At 40.4% G+C, this 23,967-nt stretch overlaps 1 protein-coding gene across 1 annotated transcript in view; it reads right to left on the bottom strand.

Annotated features, from left to right (window-relative positions):
• Positions 1 to 23,967, bottom strand: part of far1 (fatty acyl CoA reductase 1) — a 38,631-nt gene that overhangs the window by 7,577 nt on the left and 7,087 nt on the right. Inside the window, exons 2-11 of the mRNA XM_086029300.1 lie at positions 22,822 to 22,922; positions 20,294 to 20,410; positions 15,932 to 16,107; positions 14,535 to 14,714; positions 12,264 to 12,441; positions 12,073 to 12,117; positions 10,453 to 10,580; positions 9,591 to 9,658; positions 7,739 to 7,910; positions 1,875 to 2,004 (exon numbers count right to left, since the gene is read on the bottom strand). Coding sequence (XP_085885426.1) covers positions 1,875 to 2,004; positions 7,739 to 7,910; positions 9,591 to 9,658; positions 10,453 to 10,580; positions 12,073 to 12,117; positions 12,264 to 12,441; positions 14,535 to 14,714; positions 15,932 to 16,107; positions 20,294 to 20,410; positions 22,822 to 22,911 — 1,284 coding nt within the window. The 5' untranslated portion in view covers positions 22,912 to 22,922. The remainder of the gene's footprint in view (positions 1 to 1,874; positions 2,005 to 7,738; positions 7,911 to 9,590; positions 9,659 to 10,452; positions 10,581 to 12,072; positions 12,118 to 12,263; positions 12,442 to 14,534; positions 14,715 to 15,931; positions 16,108 to 20,293; positions 20,411 to 22,821; positions 22,923 to 23,967) is intronic.

The following is a 23,967-nucleotide window of genomic DNA, read 5'->3' on the forward strand; positions in this document are numbered from 1 at the left end:
TTATTTTGAAGGCCGGGAAGTGTGAAGGAGGGGAAGTGTGGAAAAATAAGTAACTTGTTGAATGCTTGCAGCCTTGTCGTCTGTTGGACCCAAATAACTATACAATACGTCAAAACCCACCCATGGGCTCACAACGGAAGTTAGTACACACCAGCTGGGTAAGTACTTGAGTAAGTGGCGCGTTTGAAGCGTGTCCACAGAGGGTACGAATAGTAAGTTAGCCAAGTAATTGTCTTTAAATAAACCTCTTTCATTTTATTTCATGAAAACGTGACTGTGTGGATGGTATGATAACGATTTCTTGGCCATGCTGTTTGCGTGCCAAGGTGTGAAAGTCATGATTTTGACGAACGCGTAGTTAAAATAAACGAAGTGTGGCAGAGTATCAAGGTATCTAAGAATCCTGCTTCCATGTGAAAATGGCAGGAAAGTCAATAGCATCAAAATAGATACATTAACATGTGGACTGCACTTCTTTAGCATTGAACGTATCCAGACACTACATAAATAAATACCGTATTTTAAGGACTATACGCCGCTACTTCTTTCCTAGGTTTTGAACCATGTGGCTTATATAAAGGTGTGGCTATTCTGTGGATTTTTCTTCCTGGGGGAGCTCTAACTGTACAATTCAATACAATACATTTGCCGTTAACAGGATGTGACTGCAGGTGGAGGAGTTCAACAGGCGAGGGTGCTATGCACTAGGTTATTGCATTTGGCGGTATGTAGTAGAACAATAACTAGAACAAATAATAAAAGGTGGACATTAGCTGACAAACTGGAGCAGCAGCGGGCAGTGAAATAACAATAAGTACTGTTTATTTTCTCTTTCTGTTCCATTTTAATCAGCAAAGTTGCAGCCGTGTTAACCCATTAGGCCCGGGAGCGCATAACCGCGTTTCTACCACTAAGGCTGAGATATTAATCATTTTGTAAGTGTTGAATTTCTGGGAGAACTTCAGGTTTTCAAGGGTAATTCCAAAGGCGACCTTAGGTTTTGGGGAGCTGTTGAGAAAGGCGCTTTAGGCCTTAATGGGTTAAAAGGCACTGTTAGGAAATAATCTGTTCAGGTACATACATGTACACTTACAGTTCAAAATTGTTCTGTAAATGTAGTAAGTATCTAATTTTTCAACATAGAAAATGATTTCATGGGTTTCAGTGAAAATGATTAAAGTGACTTGTGATACAGGAGACAAACACAGGAGAAATGAAGATAAGTAAATACTATATAATAACGATATAATAAATTATTTTCTCTTTGTTCTGTTCCGTTTTAATCAGCAAAGTTGCTGCCATGTTAAAAGGCACTGTTAGGAATGAATCTATTCAGGTACATACATGTATAGTTACAGTTCGAAATCGTTCTGTAAATGCAGTAAATATCTAATTTTTCAACAGATAGGCGCGGCTTATATATGTTTTTTTTCATTCATTTTTAAGTAGGTGCAGCTCATAAAGGTGCGGCTATATTCAGGAAAGTATGGTAAATGAATAAAATATACCTGTATACTACATAAAAATAAAGCCGGCCGACCAAAATGAAGCACCCTTTTGTTTTTTGGTTGTTTTTTTTTTTGCAAAATTGCAGGCTTTGTTATTTGAACATTGCATTCTATTACACCACAATGTCGATTTGAATTTGATAAAAAATTGTTCCCTACTTTGAGGGCACAAGTATGCATTCCAGACATTAGGATTCCATGAGAATTTCTTTTACTGAACAGACGCTTGTCAACTGGCAAGCAGTATAAATGATTTACTCAATTGTACCTGACTTACGACAACACATGAACACAGAGTAGTAACTCTCTGCCAACTAGCATGCTTTGTTCGTAGAGTGGTCTATTGTCTAATTATGACTCGCTTACCTTTTTATCCTCGGGGTTCATGTGCGCCATCAACATGGCGACGTTGTCAGTGCTCCACACCCAGGAGTGACTAGTAAAATATTCCAGCACCATCATGGCTTTATGGAGGCGGGTGATTGTCTTCATCATCCTTGGACAGGTAAGAAAGTGAGGTAAGGCAGACATTGAATGAAGATTAAAAAGGATTATGGGATAGAGCGGGAACAGTCTGTAGACATAATTCAGTGAGGGGCCGCAGAGGCAAAGCGAGGCCAAGTGAACAAAGACGGCAAGCTGTGTACTAAGGCGTTTGGAGTGTCAACAAAAGCGTGATCATGAAAAAAAGGAAAATAATGGGATGTCAGGTGTTGCAAGTGAGAAGCAGGAAAGTGTTTTAGTAGGATTGCTGTTATTTGTACATGAGATCCAGTTTACGTATATGAAGTATCATTCATTTCAATCTACTTTCTGATTATTTGCATAGAGATTTCCAGGATGTGATAAGGTGATTTGTTCTAAAAGAAAGACATTTCAGCTAGACAGTGGTATGCATGTGTATGCCCTAAATGGCCCCAATCTATATTCACCTTAAAATTGTCAACAATCCTCGTTGATACCTCTCACAATCCAATTGGTTCACTGGTAAAAGCTTGTTTAACAAATTAGGACATAGTTGGTTGTGCAGTTTCGGATGTTTGTCGTTGCCATGACATTTTTGGGCATCGTTTTTTTTTGTATACCACTGTTCTAAGTAACTTACAACAAACAACGAGTTATATAAAGTATGATGTTTTAAATAACTATGGTCAAATGTTCTAATAGATTAAATTCATAATTCAAAAAAAAATATCGAATTGTGTGCATTTTCCACTTCCAGAAAATGTCATCCATTAAGAGCATCCGGTTGATAAAAGATATTTCATGTGGGCGTTGTTTTAAAGAGGAAGTCCCAAAACTCTTTGCAATAATATGGTCTATGCACCTTCACTGGTCTAAACATGACATTCAGATAAATATTGCATTTGTGGAATATGAGTAAAATCCACCCGTTTTTAGCCATCTCAGGGGGCGGCCATTTTGTCACTTGCTGTCGACTGAAAATGACATCAACAGTTTGCTGTCGACTGTCAACAGTTTCTCAGGGCTCAGATAACGACCAATCACGACTCACCTGTTTTCTGAAGCTGATTTTATTGCTTAACTCATATTCCACAAAAGCAATATCAATCAGAATGCATAGAACATTTTTTGGTTGACTTCCACTTGAATGAAGTATGAATGTGGCAATAAATCAGTGTTGAAAAATAACAGCAAAACTTCTTGTGAAAAAAACCCACACAAATGGAATGATCTGAGCCTTCTAATCACTTTGGAACTAATTCAGGTTAAATGCTTCACAATTAAGAAGACTCAGATTCCATCTGGCAAAGTAAGTGAGTCAAATGAGAAGCGCTGTGTGCATTTTCAAGCAGCACATAGAGGCAAAGGTTGCTGCTGACGAGCCTAAACCTGCAACATTTTAACCAGACTCACTTGGTACAGCTGAACCCAAAGTGATATTTTGTAATGTGGAGGTTTACTCACCACTTCAAAATGCATGCTACTAAATACCACATGTAATAAAAACTAATCGCAAAACAACACACCGCATTTTGGAAGAATGATTTTGTTATGTTGCAAGCCTATGTCAAAAGCTGTGTGACGATCAGCAAAGGTAAAGAAGAACCTTGGTGATCTCAGGCAGCCAAGAAGTTTGGACTTGAAGCCTGGGTGTCAGCACCGACCGACCATGTACACCTTAAAAGTGAGGCAAAAGAGTTGAATCTTGTTTTCGTCAGACCGTATGTCAGGTGGCTCTGCTATCAAGCCCTGATAGGTGAAGGGTTGTGCTGTATCGCTGTCCTTCTGAAACGGTCATTTCCTCCACACCGGTCTGCTTTTTGTTCAACTAGCCTCTTCTCCCCTTCATGCTCATTTTTATTTTTTTTTCTAATTTGGTCAAGAGCCTGTCTCTGAGTTCTTAACACCAGGCTGGAGAAACTTAAAGTTTCAAGTTAGTTCTTTGTGTTTTTTTCTGGTTGTTGTTGCTTTTTTTCTTATTTGTGAGGGGGGGGGGCTTGGGGGGCTTGGGGGTTAACACCAAATTTGTCCATGTGTACATTTTATGAATTTCCTTTACAATTGCATAATGCTTCTATTCATTAAGTGGCATATTCTCCCGCGTGCCTGCGCACTTTTCTGGCTGCGCAGTAAGCATTCCACTTTGACACATTCATGAAATGTACACACTTTGGGTGGGGTGACCTTGAAATAAGGGCGTTCCCTGACAAATCTGTCAGTGTGTGCAGTTTCCCATAGACTTAAAGAGGAAGTCAAATCAAACATATTTTTTTCTAGAACATGTTCTAAGCAGGCCCAATAGTTGAAACAAGGCATTATGACGAATATTGCGTGTGTGTGATAAGAGTTAACCTACCCGTTTTTAGCCATCTCTGGGGGCGGGCATTTTGTCACTTCTGTCAACTGAAAATGAGATCACAGTTTCTCAAGGCTTAGGTAATGAGCAATCACAGCTCACCTGTTTTCTGAAGCTGAGCCAATATTGGTTGTTATCTGAGCCCTGAGCATCTGTGATGTCATTTTCAGTCAACAGAAGTGACAAAATGGCCACCCCCAGAGCTGGCTAAAAACGGGTAGATTAACTATTATTCCACACACACAATATTAATCAGAATGCCATGTTTCAGTTTGTGGGTGGGCATAGAACATACTCTTGAAAAAAACATGTTTGGGTTGACTTCCGCTTTCAGCATCTTTTGTCTTCCACGCTCCAGAGGCTGTACTGAGGTCTAGTCCTTCCCGAAGGCAAATTATCATAGTTTTGAGTCATTTCACAGCTGCTGACAGAGAGTGATGACCGTCACTGGCCGATTCAACTGACGCGTGCTGACATGCCGAAGGGGGCTCACATACATGCATACGTCCCTAATGCATTACAATGACGGCCCAACGTTGACATTCTATCATATTAATTGGTGAAAAATAAGGATGAGCACGTGCTGCCTTTTTTCTTCACCTGTGAGAAGTATTTCCACATACCGACTTGGAGTTGAAGTGCCAATCACAAACAATATACCGTATTTTCCGGACTATAAGTCACTCTGGAGTACAAGTCGCACCAGCCATAAAATGCGTAATAAAGAAGAAAAAAAAACATATATAAGTCGCACTGGAGTATAAGTCCCATTTTGGGAGGAAATTGTGCTTAGTACACATCATTTCCACCGAGCTACGATGGTAACATTTAGCTAACAATCACACACGTAGAATACAAGAAAGTTACTGTAAGATAACTTTAAACTCACCAAAACGGTTGTAGATCGATTAAATAAGTCTTTTATTTATTCACGACCATGTATAATGTTTCCAAGTCTCCAAAAATATTTATGTATTCGGTCGTAATTATGTCTTCGTCTCCTCTGTGCTCGGCTTCTTAAGTGTGTGGCTGCATGATGCAAAAACCTAGCCAGAGGCAAGCAACTGCCTGTTTGTGGTTCATTCTTGTTCAACCATTGTCTGTAAGTAACTTAGACAATTGTGTGTAATGAGCATGCAACATTTATATACGAGCTGAATTGTGGATGATTGTAGGTTGTTGACTGAACATACTAATCGCTATCGCTAATGCTAATCCTGATCGCTAATCGTTAGCATAGGCTCATCTTGTTCATTTCTATGAAAACACATGTGTATGTAATGCATAGATTTATAGTATTTTCTGTTTCTTGTGCAGTTTCACAATATAAACAGGCAACTTCGCTGCACACCTAGTGTCTGTGGAGTTTGTGAATGTTTAGCTGTTTGGATAAGCTGGCTTCCTCGACTAGCAAGGCCTTAACAGTCAAATTGTCTTTTCATCACACCATTTTAATTACTTATTTAACAAAACATTCGACTTCAACAAGGTTTAAATTATTCATGCATTTCAATAGCTTTTTTGATGTACCTTATGTTTCTTTATGTGGGTTACAATAACATGTGAAATGATATAGAAGTAATTGTCATGGCTTGTTAGTGCTGACTTGTTTTGCCTTCATAAATACAAGTCAGCACTAACGTAACAAGCCATGACAGTAATAATGTGTTAATAATTTCACACATAAGTCGCTCCAGAGTATAAGTCGTACCTCCGCCCAAACTATGGAAAAAAAAAAAAAAGAGAGAGACTTATAGTCCGGAAAATACGGTATTCATCATAATAATGGGCCCTGAGTTATAGATTTTTGGGAGGTTTTGATGCGCCACGTGCGCAGTGTGTTACTTGGCAACTTGGTCAACTCTCAATTTGCAGCATCTCCTAAATATTCAGTTATGAGCACAGTATTCAGACTAAATTGCTTGTACTGGATTTGAAAAATCAAAAACACACGCTCCTTCAAAGTAGTCTCTGGATGAGCCACACACGTCATTGGCGATAATTTTCGGATGCACGACACAAAAGTTAATTTCACAACATAAGTGTGAGATACTTTCAAAATGGATCTCTTAGGACTTCGTATGTCTCACGAAAACACCACGATTCGAAAATGTGGGCCACCCCAGTCTTCACTGAATCACGCCTCTTTGTTGACTGAACACATATGTCCAATTTACGCACGGTGGGTGTCTCAAAAGTTTAGATGGGAGAATCGCAACATCTTGAAAGTGCGCAAGAAAGGCGTGAAAGAAACTGATTTAAGCACAATTGGGAGAACAGGCCCCTAATTTACTGGAGAAGCTTTGGCATTAATAAGTCCATATTAATGAGTGTGAAATCTTTTTTTCAGAACAACCCTTTTGCGTATTTGAAATCTTGGTGTCATGCCCCAATTTCAATAACTCATCTTGCGCTCCAAATAAAGTGATTTATTTTGGCATATGTTTGCAACATAACTAATGTTAAATAAATAAAGATGACTTGAATACTCTCTGACTACACTATGTGAGTATTAGCCAAGGGACATACAAATGTGTGGCGCGGTTTGTGTGCAAAAACTGGGCCAGACTATCAGGGAGAGGAAAAAGTGGACACACAACCTTACCGAGGCTTTTGGCCTTTCAGCCCGAGATAGAAGTCATAGAGGAGAGCTGGCAGCGTGTGGCTGACAATTGTCCAGTACTGATTAGTAAAGGGGTTGGAGCGGAGATTGACATTGGGCCTTCTGAAGGCTTGCTCTAATGGATTGGTCTTGAAGGTCATGTTTATACAGTTCTCTGTAGGAGAAAGACATGACAAACAAGGAGAAAAATAGGAGGCAATTTATAATCTGGAATCCCTCCTCCTGTGGTTATTTAAGGATACACCTATTGCGTCATGCTACTAACAATGTTAGCTTGTTAATCATGCAGTGAATATCTGAAGATCAGAGATCTCTGAAATAAAAAAAAAAATGGGTGAATCCAATGCCCTAAAGTCAATGTTACAAATCCAGCAGCTAAGCAAGGCGGTTCAAAGAGCATCAAAACCTTGGTTGGGTTTCCAAAGGCATGGTCACATTTAGGCCAACTTTCATTCATTTATTGAGGCTGAACTGAGATGACCTACATTAGGTGGCCATTATAATTGGAAACTCAACCGAGGACTCAACCATTGCTAGTGGTAGAATGTAAAGCGTGCATAAACCAGTGATAACGTCCCACTGATGCAGAGGACCATCTGGGTTATGCATTCTTTAACTGACAAGCATTGCAGTATACACGAGCAGCACAGCTTTAAGATGTTACTACACTGACAAAGAAGTGACAGGAGTTAAGCAGCAGAAAAGTCTGTGTGTGGCGGCCATTTTGTGCATTTTGGAAAACAGGAGTGGGCCAGGAAGCCCGATACGGCGATAGTATGAGGTTACCTGGGTTCTCGTCCAATCAGCCTGAGGTACACATCATACAAGAAGGCTGGAGCCTTGTGGCTCACAGCGATCCAGTACTGATTGATTAGGTGATTGGAAGTGAGATTAACATTGGGCCGACGGAAAGCCTGCTCGAGAGGGTTCCTCTTGAAAGTAGATATTACATGGTATTCTAAAAAACAAAAGTAATCGACAAGGAGTGTAAGATGTGTTGTATTATTTGGGGGGTTTTGTCTGGAGCTGTGCCATACTTTTTTTTTTAAAACAATGCAGATTCAACTTTTCTTTTCGTTAACTAGTTGTATCATCATCAATCTTCAGCGGCCAGATCCGGTCTAGTTAAAATGATCATTTTGATTGCAGGCATTCTCATTTGTGCTCATCTCTAGTTTAGATGGGGACAGTAGTTTTAACAATAATGTGCATGTAAGATGGCTGTACAGCGCATAAGCCACATGGACCTTTAAATATGAGTTTCCAAACACATTCATGCTTTGGAACACCTCAAGATTGATGAATGGAATTAATTGCCGACTGACAAGATGATCAAAATCATCACACTAACTAGTGCAGCTAAGTCTCCACAGTCCATTTGCAAGGCCAAGCATTTCAGTGCTCTATGTTTTATTCCAGTTTCAATTAAATATTCCCGGACTGCAGCTTCACTTCATAGGCTTGTTATTTATAAAAATGAATAAATAAATAATAATAACAATAATAATTTTCTTTAACAGTATCATTTGGAATCTTTTCAATGAAATTCAAGCATGTATCCTTGCTTTCTATAATTGCTTTTACTGTTAGGATGCTTTATGGAATGATTTTATAATTTTGAGGTATTCTTAGACTAAATAGACTTAATAAAACACTGCATACATGCAAATATGTATTGCTTAATTCACGCGTCCAGATGGTGGCGGAACAGTTTCAAGACACCATTCACTGCTAAGTGTAAAATATAACAATGTTAGTGTAATATTTAAAGTAATGGAAGTAGCTTTGAACACTTTTGAGACTGAAGGCCTAGATAGACCAATCCGACGTTGGCCAACTGTGACCGACGCTTACCCTCTGTGGCGTTGGGCAGACTGTCGGCACGTCAAGCTAGAAAAATACACCGCAACGACAGACAGCGATGCTGAACATTAAAGTACCTTCTGCGCGTGCGTGAGATTGTAATACCTCTCCATACCATCGGCGGTGCTAGTCACGATTCCTTATGGTTAGAAAAAGCCAACCAGAAAGCTATTGGCCCGTGTTGGATTATAAAAACGAAAACAATGCATTCATTTTTCGCTCGCGATGAACTCCCACGTGAAGTAAACCCTCAGGTTCTTGACATGGTATCGTGAAATACATCATCAACCCTCGCTCTTGTACTTGTAAGAAGATTAAGGCAGCAAAGGCATGCTCACTTTTTATCCGCATTTGTCACTTCCCGTTCGCGCGCTGATTCGCTAGCTAACAGAGTGACTAAATGTCACGACTGACGACGCTGATTCAACATGCTGAGACGCCCACCAGATGCTTCCTGACGAGGTCCGATGTTACGATGGTGTTCGCTACATCAATCAGACGGCGTAAATAGATGCCCCAACTTTTACAGACGCCTGACGTCAGATTGGTGTATCCAGGCCTTAAGACGTCAACCTTATAACATTTAACAATGACTAGCTAATATCCAGGATCCACAGGAAACAGGCAAACAATGTTCCCATGTTGGGTGTGGCAGGTTGATCAGATGTTGTGCACAATTTGTCATTAGATGACAGGTTTCTCTCATCTAGAACTGCAAACTCCCCTGTCCGGGGCTGTTTTAGACTGTGTTTAAGATAACACTAAAGAGACATACCAACTTCTCCCCAGCGAAATGGGTTGATGCCACCAGTCGTGCAGTTGTAAACCAGGATGGATTTGGGCCTGCAAAGAAACAACAACTTTAATTAAAAGCACTGCAGAAAAAAATGTGCACCTTGAAAAAGATCTGAATGTAGGACCAGGATCACAAATGTGAACACTCTGTGGTGACAGCTTGAGTAAAAAAAAGACATTGAGACATTAAGTTCCACTACTGCTATGTCATGGTCCACGTCACCATTCACCTATGTGGGGAGGAAGTGCTTTTTCACATTTTTGTAAATGTGGAAGTATCTTGCGCATATTTCAAATTGTCACAGCGCTGAAATGACCCAGGCATACGGAAGAGTTGAAAGGAGTTTTGTCATAGATGAGATGGCATGACTCCTTCTTGTGACAGGTGGCAAGTCAGCCCTTCGATCATTCTGAAAGCTCCAAAACTGCGTTGCTGAAACGGGCTGTAATGTAATTTTTCATTTTTTTCATAACATTTAAAAAATGTATATGTGAGAAGGTCCGTCTACCGCCTCTCATTTTGCATCGTTGCGTCTCCTGTCATGGTTACGAACAGTGATGCAATTTGCACCTGTCTGAAAGACAGCATTTAAAGGAAAATAAGCCATCGCAATTTTTCTCAGGGTTAATAAATCACATTTTGTATGTTTAATGAATAAAGTCATGTACTCCTCACAGAGCATACAAAATGCGCTCTGCGGTAATTTTACATGTTTGGCTGACTCATTCCTGCCCGGTTAGTACATTTGGTTCCACATCTGATCGGGTGAGCAATCAAGTTCACAGCTGTTTTTGCCTGTGCAATCCCTTAGCAAATGAAGTCCAGTTGTTGAGTTTCCAACCTGTTCTTTTTTTGTGATCCAGAATACCAGGCTGCAGCCAGTGTAGCATTGATGACCACATCTACAGGCACCAAGTCAGCTACTGCGTCATTCGATGCTCTCATTGTACGTAGGATCCCTTTACCTGCCTAAAGAGAGATAAAACTTGATGAATACAACTATGCAACTATCTCAAAATTCAAATGTAGGCAACTTAAGGCTCTCAAAAGTTTTCTTAACTGCCAAAGGATTTTGTTCAAAAATAGGTAAATACTATACCAGGAAGAGGTGATATTAATAGTATTTGCTGCCTTCATTATTTGTTTTTTTTTCCACTCTTGTCACACTTAAAGGGACAGTGACAATTTTTCAATCTAATTGTAGGTGAAGTCGCTAATTATATTACATAGGGCGTGTGCCACCCCTACAGAAAGCTGCCATGTTTCGCTGGCATCTTTCTGCTGTGGACACCAGAAGGAGAAACATTTAGCGAACGTACCTCTGCTGAAGAAATTGGTGGTAGGCTTGCATAGTGGTCTCTCTGAGGCACCGCAGTGCACATGTTTCAAAATGCACGCGCTTCGAGCCTAAGCCGCTGCATCCTATTAGCTCACCACTAGATGGCACTAAATTCTACATGCTGCACCTTGAACTATTTCTGATAATCAGTTTTAGTATCTCACAGTAATGCAAGTCAATATGAACTGCCATTTTCTACATTTTTTATTTTGTTTATTGTATTTAAAAAATATATATATTTAGTAAGGAAAAATTAAATCGAAACCTGGCCCTACTTGAAAAAGTAACTGACCCCTTGTAAATCATGAGTTAACTGTGATTAACCACAGTTTTTGGAAAGCCTAATTCAATTTCACTGGCCACACCCAGGTCAGTGTGTTGAATCAAGAAATGACTGAAATTTCAAAAGAAATTCAAGAACAAATGACAAACATAGTGAGTGAACTCTACAATATCATTCTAGAATAGGTTACAAAGCCATGTGCAAGGCTTTGGGATTTTTGCAAAACACTAAGAGTTTGGATTTTGTTTTTCTTTGATGAATAAAATCACATTTTGTTGACGATTGACGTGATCGGACGTACCGACTAACAGACCGACCAACTGATTATTACAATTCGGTTCTGTTTGAAAAAAATTACGGACTGACAAATGATGGACGGGTACCCAAGCTGCTGATGGATGATGACAAAATTTAGTCAAATGCTTACTTACATCTGGCAAATAATATTTTAGGGTATTGTATATTACATATTGTGAAATAAAAGCAAAAGAGAAATCATTTAGGAAAAGCCCAAACCAAAGTTTTAAATTTAAAATATGTTCTGTCTAGGCATACTCATCTCTCCAGTAAAAGACGATCCGATACAAATCTCGATACATAGGGTAGGATATGATTCAAGGATGGTACGTTTTAAAACGCAACGATTCCATGCGGTTCGGTTAAATCAAAATCGACTTCCCAATTCAAACTGGTTTTAAGCCACTAATTCTGTTTTTTAGGAGTGGTAAAAAAATACCACTGAAAGCACTTTGTCCAAAATATGTAATGTTTGTTTCACTGGTGTGACAGTATGATTAATGTGACAACAAACCCTTCACCATATTTCTCCCAGTACTTACAGCAATGAATATTCCACTTGGTCCATTAAAATTATCAATCCAACCCTGAAACAGCACACAGAAGTAACACAATATTATTGTTATTATTATTATTAACACTGAATTACAGGTATTGACATTCAGTACAGGCTTCTAAGTTTTTTTTTTTTGCGGGGGGGGGGGGGGGGGGGATTACTTGAACAGAAACTCACGGGAAAAGGTTCTTTCCAGCTGGCACCAACTATGGAGGGTCTCACAATAGCAACGTTGAGGTCACCAGCCTCCTGCTGCACCAGATACTCAGCTAAAGCTTTTGTGTAGGTATAAGTGTTGGGTCGTTGGCCTATCAGTTTGGGAGTCAGTGCGGACACCAGTTCATCATCCATCCAACTGGGGACAAAATTAAGACATGATAGAATTTACAGGTGCCAACAGAGGTTTATACATGCTCATCATAGCCAAGGAAATCATGATTTTGGCTTGCAATGGTTTATTTGAACCTTTTCCCCCCCTTGTGTGGAATGGCTACACAGTATACACTGTTATTAAGTTTAGAATGGAACATTATTTGGAATTATGCTAACCCCCATATTGCATAGTTATAGGTCCAAAATCATACAAACAACCTCACTAATGTTTGTCCCATAGCAAAACGTTCACCTCTAACAGACATGTTTTGTAGCCATCACAAGCTTCTGGCATAATTTTAGCTGGACATTTAACCACTCAGATTGACAGATAGGGTTTAAACTGGTAGATTTCCCGGGAAGTATCCTTTTTTTAAGCATAGCCCGTAAATCGGAAGATCACCAATTAGCACCTGAAATTTTACTAAGCACACCTGAAGCACCCCTCCATGAGCTGTCACCTAATCGTGGTGGAGGGGTTTGAGTGTCCTAATGATCCTAGGCGCTAAGTTGTCTGGGGATTTATGCCCCTAGCAGGGTCACTAATGGCAAACAGGTCCTTAGGTGAGGGACCAGACCAAGGACGGTTCAGAGACCCCTTATGACGAATAAGAAAAATGAATTCAGCTTTCCTTTGCCCGGACATGGGTTACCGGAGCCCTGAGCCAGGCCTGGAGGTGGGGCTCAAAGGTGAGAGTCTGGTGGCCCGGCCTGCAAGCCATGTGGGCGGGGCCAAAGTTGTCGTGCCTTAGAGCTGGGTGGAGGCCAAAGGGCGGTACCTTGGCGGTCTGATCCCCAGCTACAGAAACCGGCTCTAGGGACGTGGAATGTCACCTCTCTGACAGGGAAAGAGCCTGAGCTAGTGTGTGAGGCAGAGAAGTTGGACTCTCATGCACACATAGCTTAGGCTATGGTACCAGTCCTTTCGAAAAGGGTTGCACTCTTTCATTCTGGAGTTGGGGGACGCAAAGCAGGTGTGGGCCTACTTATTGCCCCCCGCCTTAGCGCCTATACATTGGTGTTCACTCTGGTGGAAAAGAGGGTAGCCTCCCCCAGCTTTCGGGTGGGGGACGGGTCCTGACTGTTGTTTGTACTTATGCACCAAACAGCAGTTCAGAGTACCCACCTTTTTTTGGAGTCCTCGGAAGGAGTGCTGGAGAGTGCTCCTTCTGGGGACTCCATCGTTTTGCTAGGTGACGTCAATGCTCACATGGGCAATGAAAGTGAGACCTGGAGGGGCGTGATTGGGAGGAACGGCCCCCTGATCAGAATCCGAGCGGTGTTCTGTTGCTGGATTTGTCCATAACGATAAGTGGATGTATTTTGAGGGTTTTCTTGGAACGTCTGGCAGTATCCCCTTTCAGAAAGAGTTTCAACTCCCCCCTCCGGTAGGATCTCGCCTACTTCCCGTGGGAGGTGGCGGACATTGAGTCCGAGTGGACCATGGTCCATGCCTCCATTGTTGCGGAGGCCGACCAGAGCTGTGGCCGTAAGGTGGTCGGTGTCTGTCGTGGCGGGAACTGTTCTGGACAGAATTTCTAGGCGGAGCCGAGGTGTTCAGAGCGTCCGGTTTGGTGGTCTCAGTATTGCATCCCTGCTTTTTGCACATGATGTGGTACTGTTGGCTTCTTCAAGCCGCGATCTTCAACTCTCACTGGAACGGTTCGCAGGCGAGTGTGAAGCGATTGGGATAAAAATCACCACCTACAAATCTGAGACCATGGTGCTCAGTGGGAAAAGAGTGGAGTGACCTCTCCGGGAGATCCTGCCCCAAGTGGAAGAGTTCCAGTATCTTGGGATGCAAACTCTGTATCAGTCCGTCGTGGTGAAGAGGGAATTGAGCCGGAAGGCAACCATTCAGCATGACTACAATGCTGAATCCATCACTGAGATGAATAAAAATGAATAAATAAATAAAAAAATTAATTAAATCACCCTAAACCCTTCTTATTGGGCTATGGAGTCATTTGCATCAGCAATGCAAATTCAGTCCAATCCTCTCAAAACATACATGTCATCTGATAACATTGACTAGCTGCTAGCTAATGTACTTGGTAAAAGTTCAAATGAACTTACTCCAGAGCGTCAATGAGTTTGACGTACTCTACTGGGGGAGGATAGACCATTTCCTCAATGAGCTCTCGATCACAGTTGGCATAGGCTGTGGATACATGGATGAAGATTTCTAGATGCTCCATCTTACGGGCCAAAGCGAGCATCTTCTGGGTAGCCAAGACATTCAACTGCATTGCATCTCTAAGAGGAAAGTTTTAGAAAGGTTAAAAGTAAAAATTCAAAAACACAATCAGAGCAAGGTCAACTGTACTGTGTGTCTCGCTGAGTTGCTCGGAACGGAATTCTTGCAATAAAATGAGCTACCACTTAAATCATTCACTGCCAGACATTTTCAGACCCTCTTTTACTCTAACGTTTGGAAAAAAAATAGAAAAAATATAAATAAGTTCCTGGGATTGAATGGCTGGACTGTGAAAAGACAAGTAAATTCGTCAATGGGAGTGAATTTCGTTAAAGGCATGCACGATAATTCAAAATTATATAGGTCTGTATCTGTAGACAGCAAAAGATTAAGTTCTTTATAATACGTATACGTCGTTGGAGACAAAAGGCAATTGGACAATGTGGTACAAAAACATAGCAGCCTTACCTGTTCAAATACCTAACCAGACCTATGACTAGGGGTGGGCGATTTGACGATATTAGATCGTTAAGTGGTTTAACGCCTTCACGATCTCATAAAGCCGAAAGATCGTTTGATTGTCTACATGGCAAATTCTAAACAGTTTAGCGTCATGACGGCGCAAAGCCGCGCAAAGCTAAAAATCTAACACATGAATCATGATATACATTATTATTCTTACATCAACGCAAACATTTTTTTTTTCAAGAATATGTTCTATGCAAGCACACTAGTTGAAACAGGGCATTCTGAGAAATATTGCATTTGTGGGATATAAGTTAAGCAGCAAAATGAACTGGTTTTAGCCATCTCTGGGGGTCGGACCTTTTGTCTTCTGTCGACTGAAAATGACATCACAACTGCTCACAACGACCAATCACAGCTCAGAATCGAAAACAGGTCAGCCGTGATTGGTCGTTGTGAGCAGTTGTGATGTAATTTTCAGTCGACAGAAGACAAAATGGCCGCCCCCAAAGATGGCTAAAAACCACGGCATTTTGCTGCTTATGCACTATTAACGCAAAATTTAATCAGAATGTCGTGTTTCAACTAGTGGTCCTGCTGGGAACATATTCTTAAAAAAAATAGTTTTGGGTTGACTTTCTTTGACTTCCTTCCTTTTTATTGCAAACTGCATTTCAAGGTCTTTCATTCTTGGCATGGCTTTCTAACTGTGAGTATTAAATAAGCTTGTACAACCGTTTCGGTGAAACTAATGATTGTGTAAAGCATTTGAAGTATGCTGAAAAATACTGTTTGCAATGAAAATACTCACTTGAGTGGCTCATTGAAGCGGATGGTGGCGGCACAGTGGAAGACAATGTTGACGGTTTCAACTAATAAACTCTGATTCTCCTTACTCAAATCCAGTTCTGGCTTTGTGAGGTCACTGCTCACTGCAATGATCTTCTCTGCAAAGCATGGCTGTTCGTCTTGCAACCTTTCAAACAACTAAGACCAAGACATATTTTTATTAAAATCAAAACAAAAGCACAGTCATCCTTGATCTGAAACATTTTGAATAAGTGCCATTAAAGAACAGGGCTGCACTGGTGCGCCACACTTTTGTTCTTGGTTGCACCAGCGCTTAAGTTGTACCAACATTTTTGAACGTATCACATTGACAGAGCTGCCAACCAATAGAAATTCCCTTCCTGAAGAATTTATTTGAATTTTCCGATTTTTACATTTCTGTCAGGAACGTTACAGCGGGACTGCACGTGGGAGTGTGTTTACGGTACCTGTTTAATATTAATGCTTCGAAGACTAAATCAGTCACAAAATGATTTACTTAGTGACATTTCAACAATGCACACTGCATACATACATCCGCGGACACACAGATTTTTTAAATAAAGGCAAACATTTTCATATGAAGTCATTTTCAAGGACCAAAATAAAAACAAATGATTAAAAATATCAATCACCGTAGCTACACTTCAACAAGCCGTGGTTTGTTATCCGACAAGTATTAATTACTATTATGACGGTTGGGCATAGCGTTTACCCATCCATCCATTTTCATAACCACTGATCCTAAATAGGGTTGCAAGGCTGCAATAAAGTTGTCGTTAGTTTTTGTCTGTGCATTATTGGATATACTAATCTGGCGATGAACCTTGACTTTGTGCAGTTACCTTTGTTTCTTGATGTACTGAAGTGTGGGGAATCCGAGAATATTGCCTTGGATCTGGTGTCGGCGGTAGAGAGGCTCGATAGCAGAGTTTGAGTGCTAGCATTTATCTTTGCTAGCATTTATCTTAGCCTAGCCATAACAAGAGTTGGCAGCTTTTGTTTGTTTCCTCCGCCGCCTATGGCACCTGACAGACCCGACAACAATCCACGCAGGTCCCGCTCGTCGGGCTCTCTTGTCCGGGATGTTGCAAGTGTGGTAAAAAGGCGCAAGAATTTATCAATTTTACTGTAATGCAATGTCGACTAAGTCCACACAATTATAGTAGCCAGCAGCCAAGGTAAAAGTACAGTTAAAAATGAAAAGGCACGGCTCGGTCGTCATCACTGTCCGACGTCCAAGCCCTCCAGCGGCTGCCTGAAGCTGCCATGCCTGAAGCAGGGCCACGACCGTCGAGCTGGGTAACCGCCGAGAAGCCTCGGCTGCGGCTCTCGTTCAAGAGAATGAGACCCATCCAGCGGTACATGCTCTCTCGACAATGTTTTACCCCAAGGTTCAATATTTACAATAAATGTGTTTTAGTAGAGTCATGGATGCGTTGTTTTGTGCACTGGTTTTATTTTGGCGGGCCTAGCTCTTTTCCGTCTTGCTTGTTTTCGGTTGCCACTTTATTTCAGGGTGGGAGGGGCTCTTCTGGAGGACACCCACTCACACCTGCAATCCATATGCAATGAACTAGGTCTAAGAGCCAGTCAGATCAGCATGCAGGTGCCAAATGATTCCCGCTCCAACAGCGGTACTTTGGCTAACACTACAGTTTGAACCTTATTGTTTTTCGTGTCTAATTCCCCTTTTTTTTAAAAATATTTTTCTTGTCACCAGTTCCTACAGAGGTTTTGCTGCTGAGCCCCAATCCAAGCCTCATCCTTCTTGTCACCCCAAGACACACTTTTCTACAGAGGACCATCACCTGTCACCTTGCCACCTGGCTTTACAAGGCGCTATTGGCATGCTTAAAAGTTGCGTTGATTACATGTTTGGTTGGGATCATCCCAACATACAAGAAGGCGACCCCCGAGTCAGATTCAAGTGATCTTGAAGCCGAAGAGTTATTGCATTGTCTTGTCCCATTTGTGCTTGTTCTTATATTCTGAGGACCTGACATTGTAAGGGCAGGCGTACATTTACCTAAGATCAACTAATTTATCCTCCCAGAGAGCCTTTGAAATGTACTGACAGGGCGCCGCCAGATTTGGAGTATGAAGAAGACATGCGGCGTGAATAATAGACGTGTGCAGTTGGCTCTTGTGCCTCGCACACCTAGCGCCAATGGCGCCTAAGAAGGAATTATTTAACATGTTTGATATTCGGCGCAGACGAGAGCAGATGGCGCCTTGTGTGCGCTGGGCTTCAAACCCTACATCTCCGTCGTTAGCGTCTCTCACGCCGTCACGCATGGCAAAAAATGAAAGCCGCTTGCAACAGAGAGGACTTCTCCTCAGCATAGCACCTTAGCTGTAGGATGCGCCGATACCCGCCGCCGACAACAAGGATTTGTTTTGTACGACACCAATGGATCACCATACCTTTGGCTACAATGCAGCACAGGATCCTGGTTAAATTAGGCAATTTTAATTTTTTTGACGTTTTAGAAATTATAACAGCTGCAAGCGTTGTGATTTCCAGCTCAAAATTTGGCTACGAGTCCAGTCTTTATTTATTACTAGGGATGTAACGATTCAGTCAAGCCCCGATTCGATTTGATTTTTCTTTAATCGCTACCATCCTTGTCTCTGTGCGATACTGTGGTGCTGCAGCCTTTCGCAAATGCAATTTGTTATGATGTTTGGCCCAAGCGTCGAAAGTAGGGCTGACACAAACTATTATTTTGCTAGTCGCCTAATCACCAAGAGTAGTTCTGAGTTGTACTAACACTATGAAACTACCTATAATTACAAATACTTGTAAACGTTTCAATTTTTTGGGCACCAATCTTTTTTTTTTAATGCTGTGGAGAGTGAAATCAAATGACGCACTGTGCTAAATAAAACAAAACACGTTTATTGGTTTTTATTTAACCTTAATCCAAAACATTTTATTTTGCTTCTCTAATATGCATAATTTAATCGACACATGTGGTATGCACCTGAACTGGAAACAAAAGAAAACTTTGCAACCTTTAGCAATCTAAATTAGTACATTCTAACTAGTCGGTATGTTATGCCTTTTACTGTTAAGGTTTTGTGGAAAATAGGTCATGTCGCGTTAATTTGGAGTGCAGAGAGTTCCGTTTCCTAAATGCAACACTTGGTGCGTAGTCACAGTGACCGTTAGCACGTCCTACTGCTGCTCGATGTTCGCTGACTAATGCCTCCATAATCCGTAGAAGACGCTACAATATGTTAGAGTACCACAACAGGAAATGCACGGTACCCTGTGAGTGCCAACTAAAGCTAGCTTCCAGAAACGACTGTCCCAATGTGAGAAATATAATCGGGTATCGATTGCTGAAGCTAGCGCTAACTCGGGAGCCATGACACCATTACCCACAATGCTTCTATTTACATCACGGTTGACCCGGATTACCACTACTGCGCATGTGCATCGTTGTTGTAGACAAGCAAGAGTGTAGGCTGTGAGATACGCGAGGCATTTTTGAGTGAAAACCACAACAGCAATTAGTTAGATATGTGAAAACACGACGCGTCCACTGTTAAACTTAGCTGTCGACGAATTTGATCGTTTAAGTTGTCGCGTTCGTAATCTAGTCTTGACAGTTCTAGTGTCAACCTTGTATCCTTAAATATATATCATGTAATTATAAACATAAGATTGATAAAGTCATAAGTAAATCTTGATTTTTACAAGCAATGCTTCAGTGTGTGATGCAAGTTGTGCAAGGAACTGACCTGGATGGCACTATTTTACACACAATCTTAAATCACAGTTTAAGAACAATAATAAAAATAAAATAAAAACATAGTGCTACTTAAATCAAACAAATGTGTGTTAAATATTACACATTTCACTACTGCTAACACAAACACACATATGACAAGGATTAATGTTCGTGTAACTTCATTCATTAAATCCACTGCACCAGCAATATATCCTGGGAAGTTGGGTACCGAAAAGGAAGTTATGTTTTTGAACAACATATTTACAGTTCAATGTTATTTTATGCATGATATATTTTTTTAATTAATAAGCCAATTAATCGCTAACGGGTATTTTTTTTCTGTCAAAAATTGGCATCGGCCTCCAAAAAACCATATCGGTCTGGCCCTAGTCCTGCAGTGTCTGGCCACCCAAATAAACAAACAAGAAAGGATATATTTTGTCATCTGCCCATTTCTCACTTGACTTTGGAAGTTTCACTATACTACGTGACCAGGTAATCCATCGTAAAGCTGACTTGTTTTTCCTCATATGTTCCCATCCTACCACACTCCTGTCCCCCAAATTAATGCATGGTATCTTTGGATCGCAGAAGCGCTTACTTACCTTGCTGCTGATCATGTCAGTAATTCGGGCCTGAGGGCTCTGGCCAGCCTTTGACCTGACCATCACATAGACAGCATTAACTCCTGGGCACGACCTTAGAAGCTTCTCCAGCATTACCTATAATAGTCATAGCGGAAGGGGTATAAATATATCTTTCTTATCACTACATAAGTCAATAATACAGACAATAAAATGGAACATATTGTTCTTGTCTCAGCCATATAGAGATTTAATTATTTGTGGAGCAGTATGTTCCTAGATTACTTTGTGGATCACTTACTAATTGGCTTGAACAAGAGAAAAGTTTTACTTCTTGCTACTACTTCAAATACGTACAATTTAACTGTATTTCAATTTAATTTGAGCTATTTTGTTGGTCTTTTTCTTATGTCATGTTGAAAAAAAAGAATTCAATCAATCAAGAAAAACAAAATTAAAAGGCATCTGTCCTTGAATCGCATTAGGCTGTCCAGGATGACTCTCATGCATGCGTTAGTACTAACAGCTCGTACAAATACTTACAGAAACGTTGCTACATGCAAAAATTATCTATCCATATCTATCTGGAAAATGCATAGGGGACTGGGTGCTGAAGCACCTGCCCTTGATGCTCAAGCTGTGCTTTTGCCGATGCTGTTTTTTGTGTGCATGTGAAAGCCTGTCTGTAGCTTTTCAAAAATAAAACTTAACCACCTAACAATAATTTATAGATAAATAAAATGACATTGACACCCTTGGACACAGACGTGGCCTGACATCATGCTCATTGGCTTGGCGCTTCTCCTGAAGATCAGTTGGTTAAACGTTCACTTTATATTATTCAATTTAAATAGTCTCACAATACACAAAATCCAACCATGAACTGTTGTAATGCTTAATGCAGAAACTCGTATAAATCTATTTAAATGAGGACATATCACTGATTGTGTTAAAGTGCGAACTACGGTACCTTAAATTGAAAATGTATTGAGAGGTTTGGTAATTCTTACCAACCTTTTGTTCTATCTATCTATGCATCTACAGTGCATCTATCCATCCATCCATCCATCATTGAGGGGGCCGCCTTAGGGACAGTTCGAAAACAGCGTGTCTCTCTTGCGTTGTTCGGCGAGTGGAGAAGAGGAGGGGATCCTCCAACAGATGGAAAAAAAAAACGTTTGAACGCTGCTAGTTAATCTGGTGACGGGTGGTTTTGTTATTTTTTGGGCCAATGCTAAATGCTATTTTGCTTGACAGTTCAACAGCTGTAAACAAGTCAATGCACTTAGCATTATCCAATCTTTTTAGCTCGGTCCGGGCACGTATTGGAAGCTGGCTGTGTTGTTTACTTCGCTGTGATCCGGTCCCATATTGTCACATTGGGGATACGCCGCCAGAAAAGATCAGTTTAGGTTGGATCTAACCGGCGACTGCAAGCATTAGACTAGTAGGACTAACTTTCAAAAGCAGGAAGTAGTTGTAGTTCTAGTATCACGAAAACATATGCCTGCCAGTGATTACATGCGGATGACAATGAAAACATGCACGTTACGGTAAGTAGGAAGGAATTTAAAATTACGTTTACCTCTCGGTCCCACAGACCGCAATGTTGTTGTCCCACATTGCAACAATGGAAATGCGCCTCCAGAAATAGCATGCATTGGGCTAGTAGGACTAAATTCCCTATGGTTCTTAGACACAGGATGTACTTGAAGTAGTAATAAATAAATTTGACTTGACTCCTAGTCACGGTATGACAAAAACATATTGACACCTGCTAGCGATTAGATGCGGATGAGAATGACAACCCGGACGAAATAGGACGGAAAATTGAATTTAAGACAATGAACTGAAAAGCCGATATTCATCCATACATAGGGTGCACTGCATCACAAGGTGCACTTTTTGAGAAAATTAAGGGATTTTGAGTCTGCCTTAAGCCTGGTGTACATGAGGGGCCTGCCTTCATCCCCTGCCTTATCTGGATAAATAAAGGACAAATAAATAGGCCATATCTTTGTCTGTTTAACACTATGGATTTATATTTAGCACAGTAGCATGCGTGAGGTGTCAGAGTCCGAAAATTAAGGAGCTTATTGAACAAGAAAAATAACAGTAGTGATTCCTTGCTGCTATGTTAACATTTTACTGCACAAACTTGTATTTGGGAACTTAAGTGGTGACTCATACAAAGTCGCCTCACTGAGAGGGAGTAGAACAAAGTTGGAATGATTTTTAAGATTTCTGCCTTGCATTTAACAAAAAAAACGCCAAAATGATAAAGTCTTTTCCTATGCACACATCCACAGGGTAGAAAAAATAATTTCCGTGTTTAAAATGTTTAATCAAGGGACCTGTGTGTGTGCAAACTAGTTCTGAATTATGCTATGGAAGTATTCATAAAAATATCACATATTTAAAAAGTAAGAAATGCATTTCATTAAGTATACAGTCATATGCCACGCTGACACCGAAATCTGCTTATGCTTGATCCACACATTGGTTGAGTCAGACCTATTGACTCCCTGCCAACTCAATTACTATTGTACCTTTCCCATGAAGCCAGTTGCTCCAGTGATCAGCACATTTTTGCCTGCATAGTATTCTGGTATGTTCATCATGTCTGCTGAACTCCTCATCACCACCACTCCTGTTCAAAAAGAACAACAAAAATCAAAAAGGTATTAGAGTGAAGAAAACATCTCGAGTTTTTTTTCCGATGTGGAGAAGTTGCTGTATAGAGGGCCTTTTTATTTAGCACTGCCAGACTCATTTGAAACATACGTTTGTCTTGTTCCCAGTCGAAACTTGGCACATGCAGCAATAGCCAGAGGGCAGCCTGACTGCCAGCAGATGGGTTAATAAAGTTCGTGTACACAACACAAAAGATAATCAGCATTTGTTTGCTTATAGAAGATAACTTTCAATGGGATATGATAATTATTTGTACGGGGTCTTATCAGTAAAATGATGTTGGATTTTCAAGAAGACAGACACTGTCCAGCTGATAACAGACCATTTTGAGATACCTTAAATAAATATTGACACACCATTATCGCTTTTCTCCACAAATCTCTTCATGTTCACTACTTAAAGGCTGTGGATGATCATGAGTATTATTAATTCCTAATCACTTGTGAATTAAAAAGAAAACAATATAAAGTATATGCTTTCTTACAAACTTTGCATATTACTCAATTTTATTGTAACCCTTTTTAGGGCAGGGAACCATACTTAATACTGTACTTAACATTGAGTCGAATTAGGCACCATCACGTGAATAAAGGTTATGATCCAGGAATGGTACATGTCATTATTAATATTTAAACAAATAAACATACCATAATGAAATACAATTTAAAATGTACAATGACTCCATTTTGAATTTAGTATGCACTTTATTTCTGTAGTTGAAATGGTTAACTGGTTGGTTAGAATATATGTTAACATTTTAAATAAAATAAGGAATATAATTTCTTTATTATTATTATTGTTTTAAATAATAACATGCTTTGCAGGCGGCCCAAGGATATAAATATGTTGCCAAAATTCTGTTACATTTTTAGTCCTGACACCATACTGCAATGCAATTTTAAAGAACGCTCCAGCATGACAGTTCACATTATAATCACAAAGGTTACTCTGTAAATAGCACTGTACCTAGTTGGTCACTATTCAAATGGATTAGTGGAAAT

Source organism: Filicampus tigris, chromosome 4 (genome assembly GCF_054856515.1).
Source record: "Filicampus tigris isolate MCC_2025a chromosome 4, RoL_Ftig_1.0, whole genome shotgun sequence".
NCBI classification, from domain to species: domain Eukaryota; kingdom Metazoa; phylum Chordata; class Actinopteri; order Syngnathiformes; family Syngnathidae; genus Filicampus; species Filicampus tigris.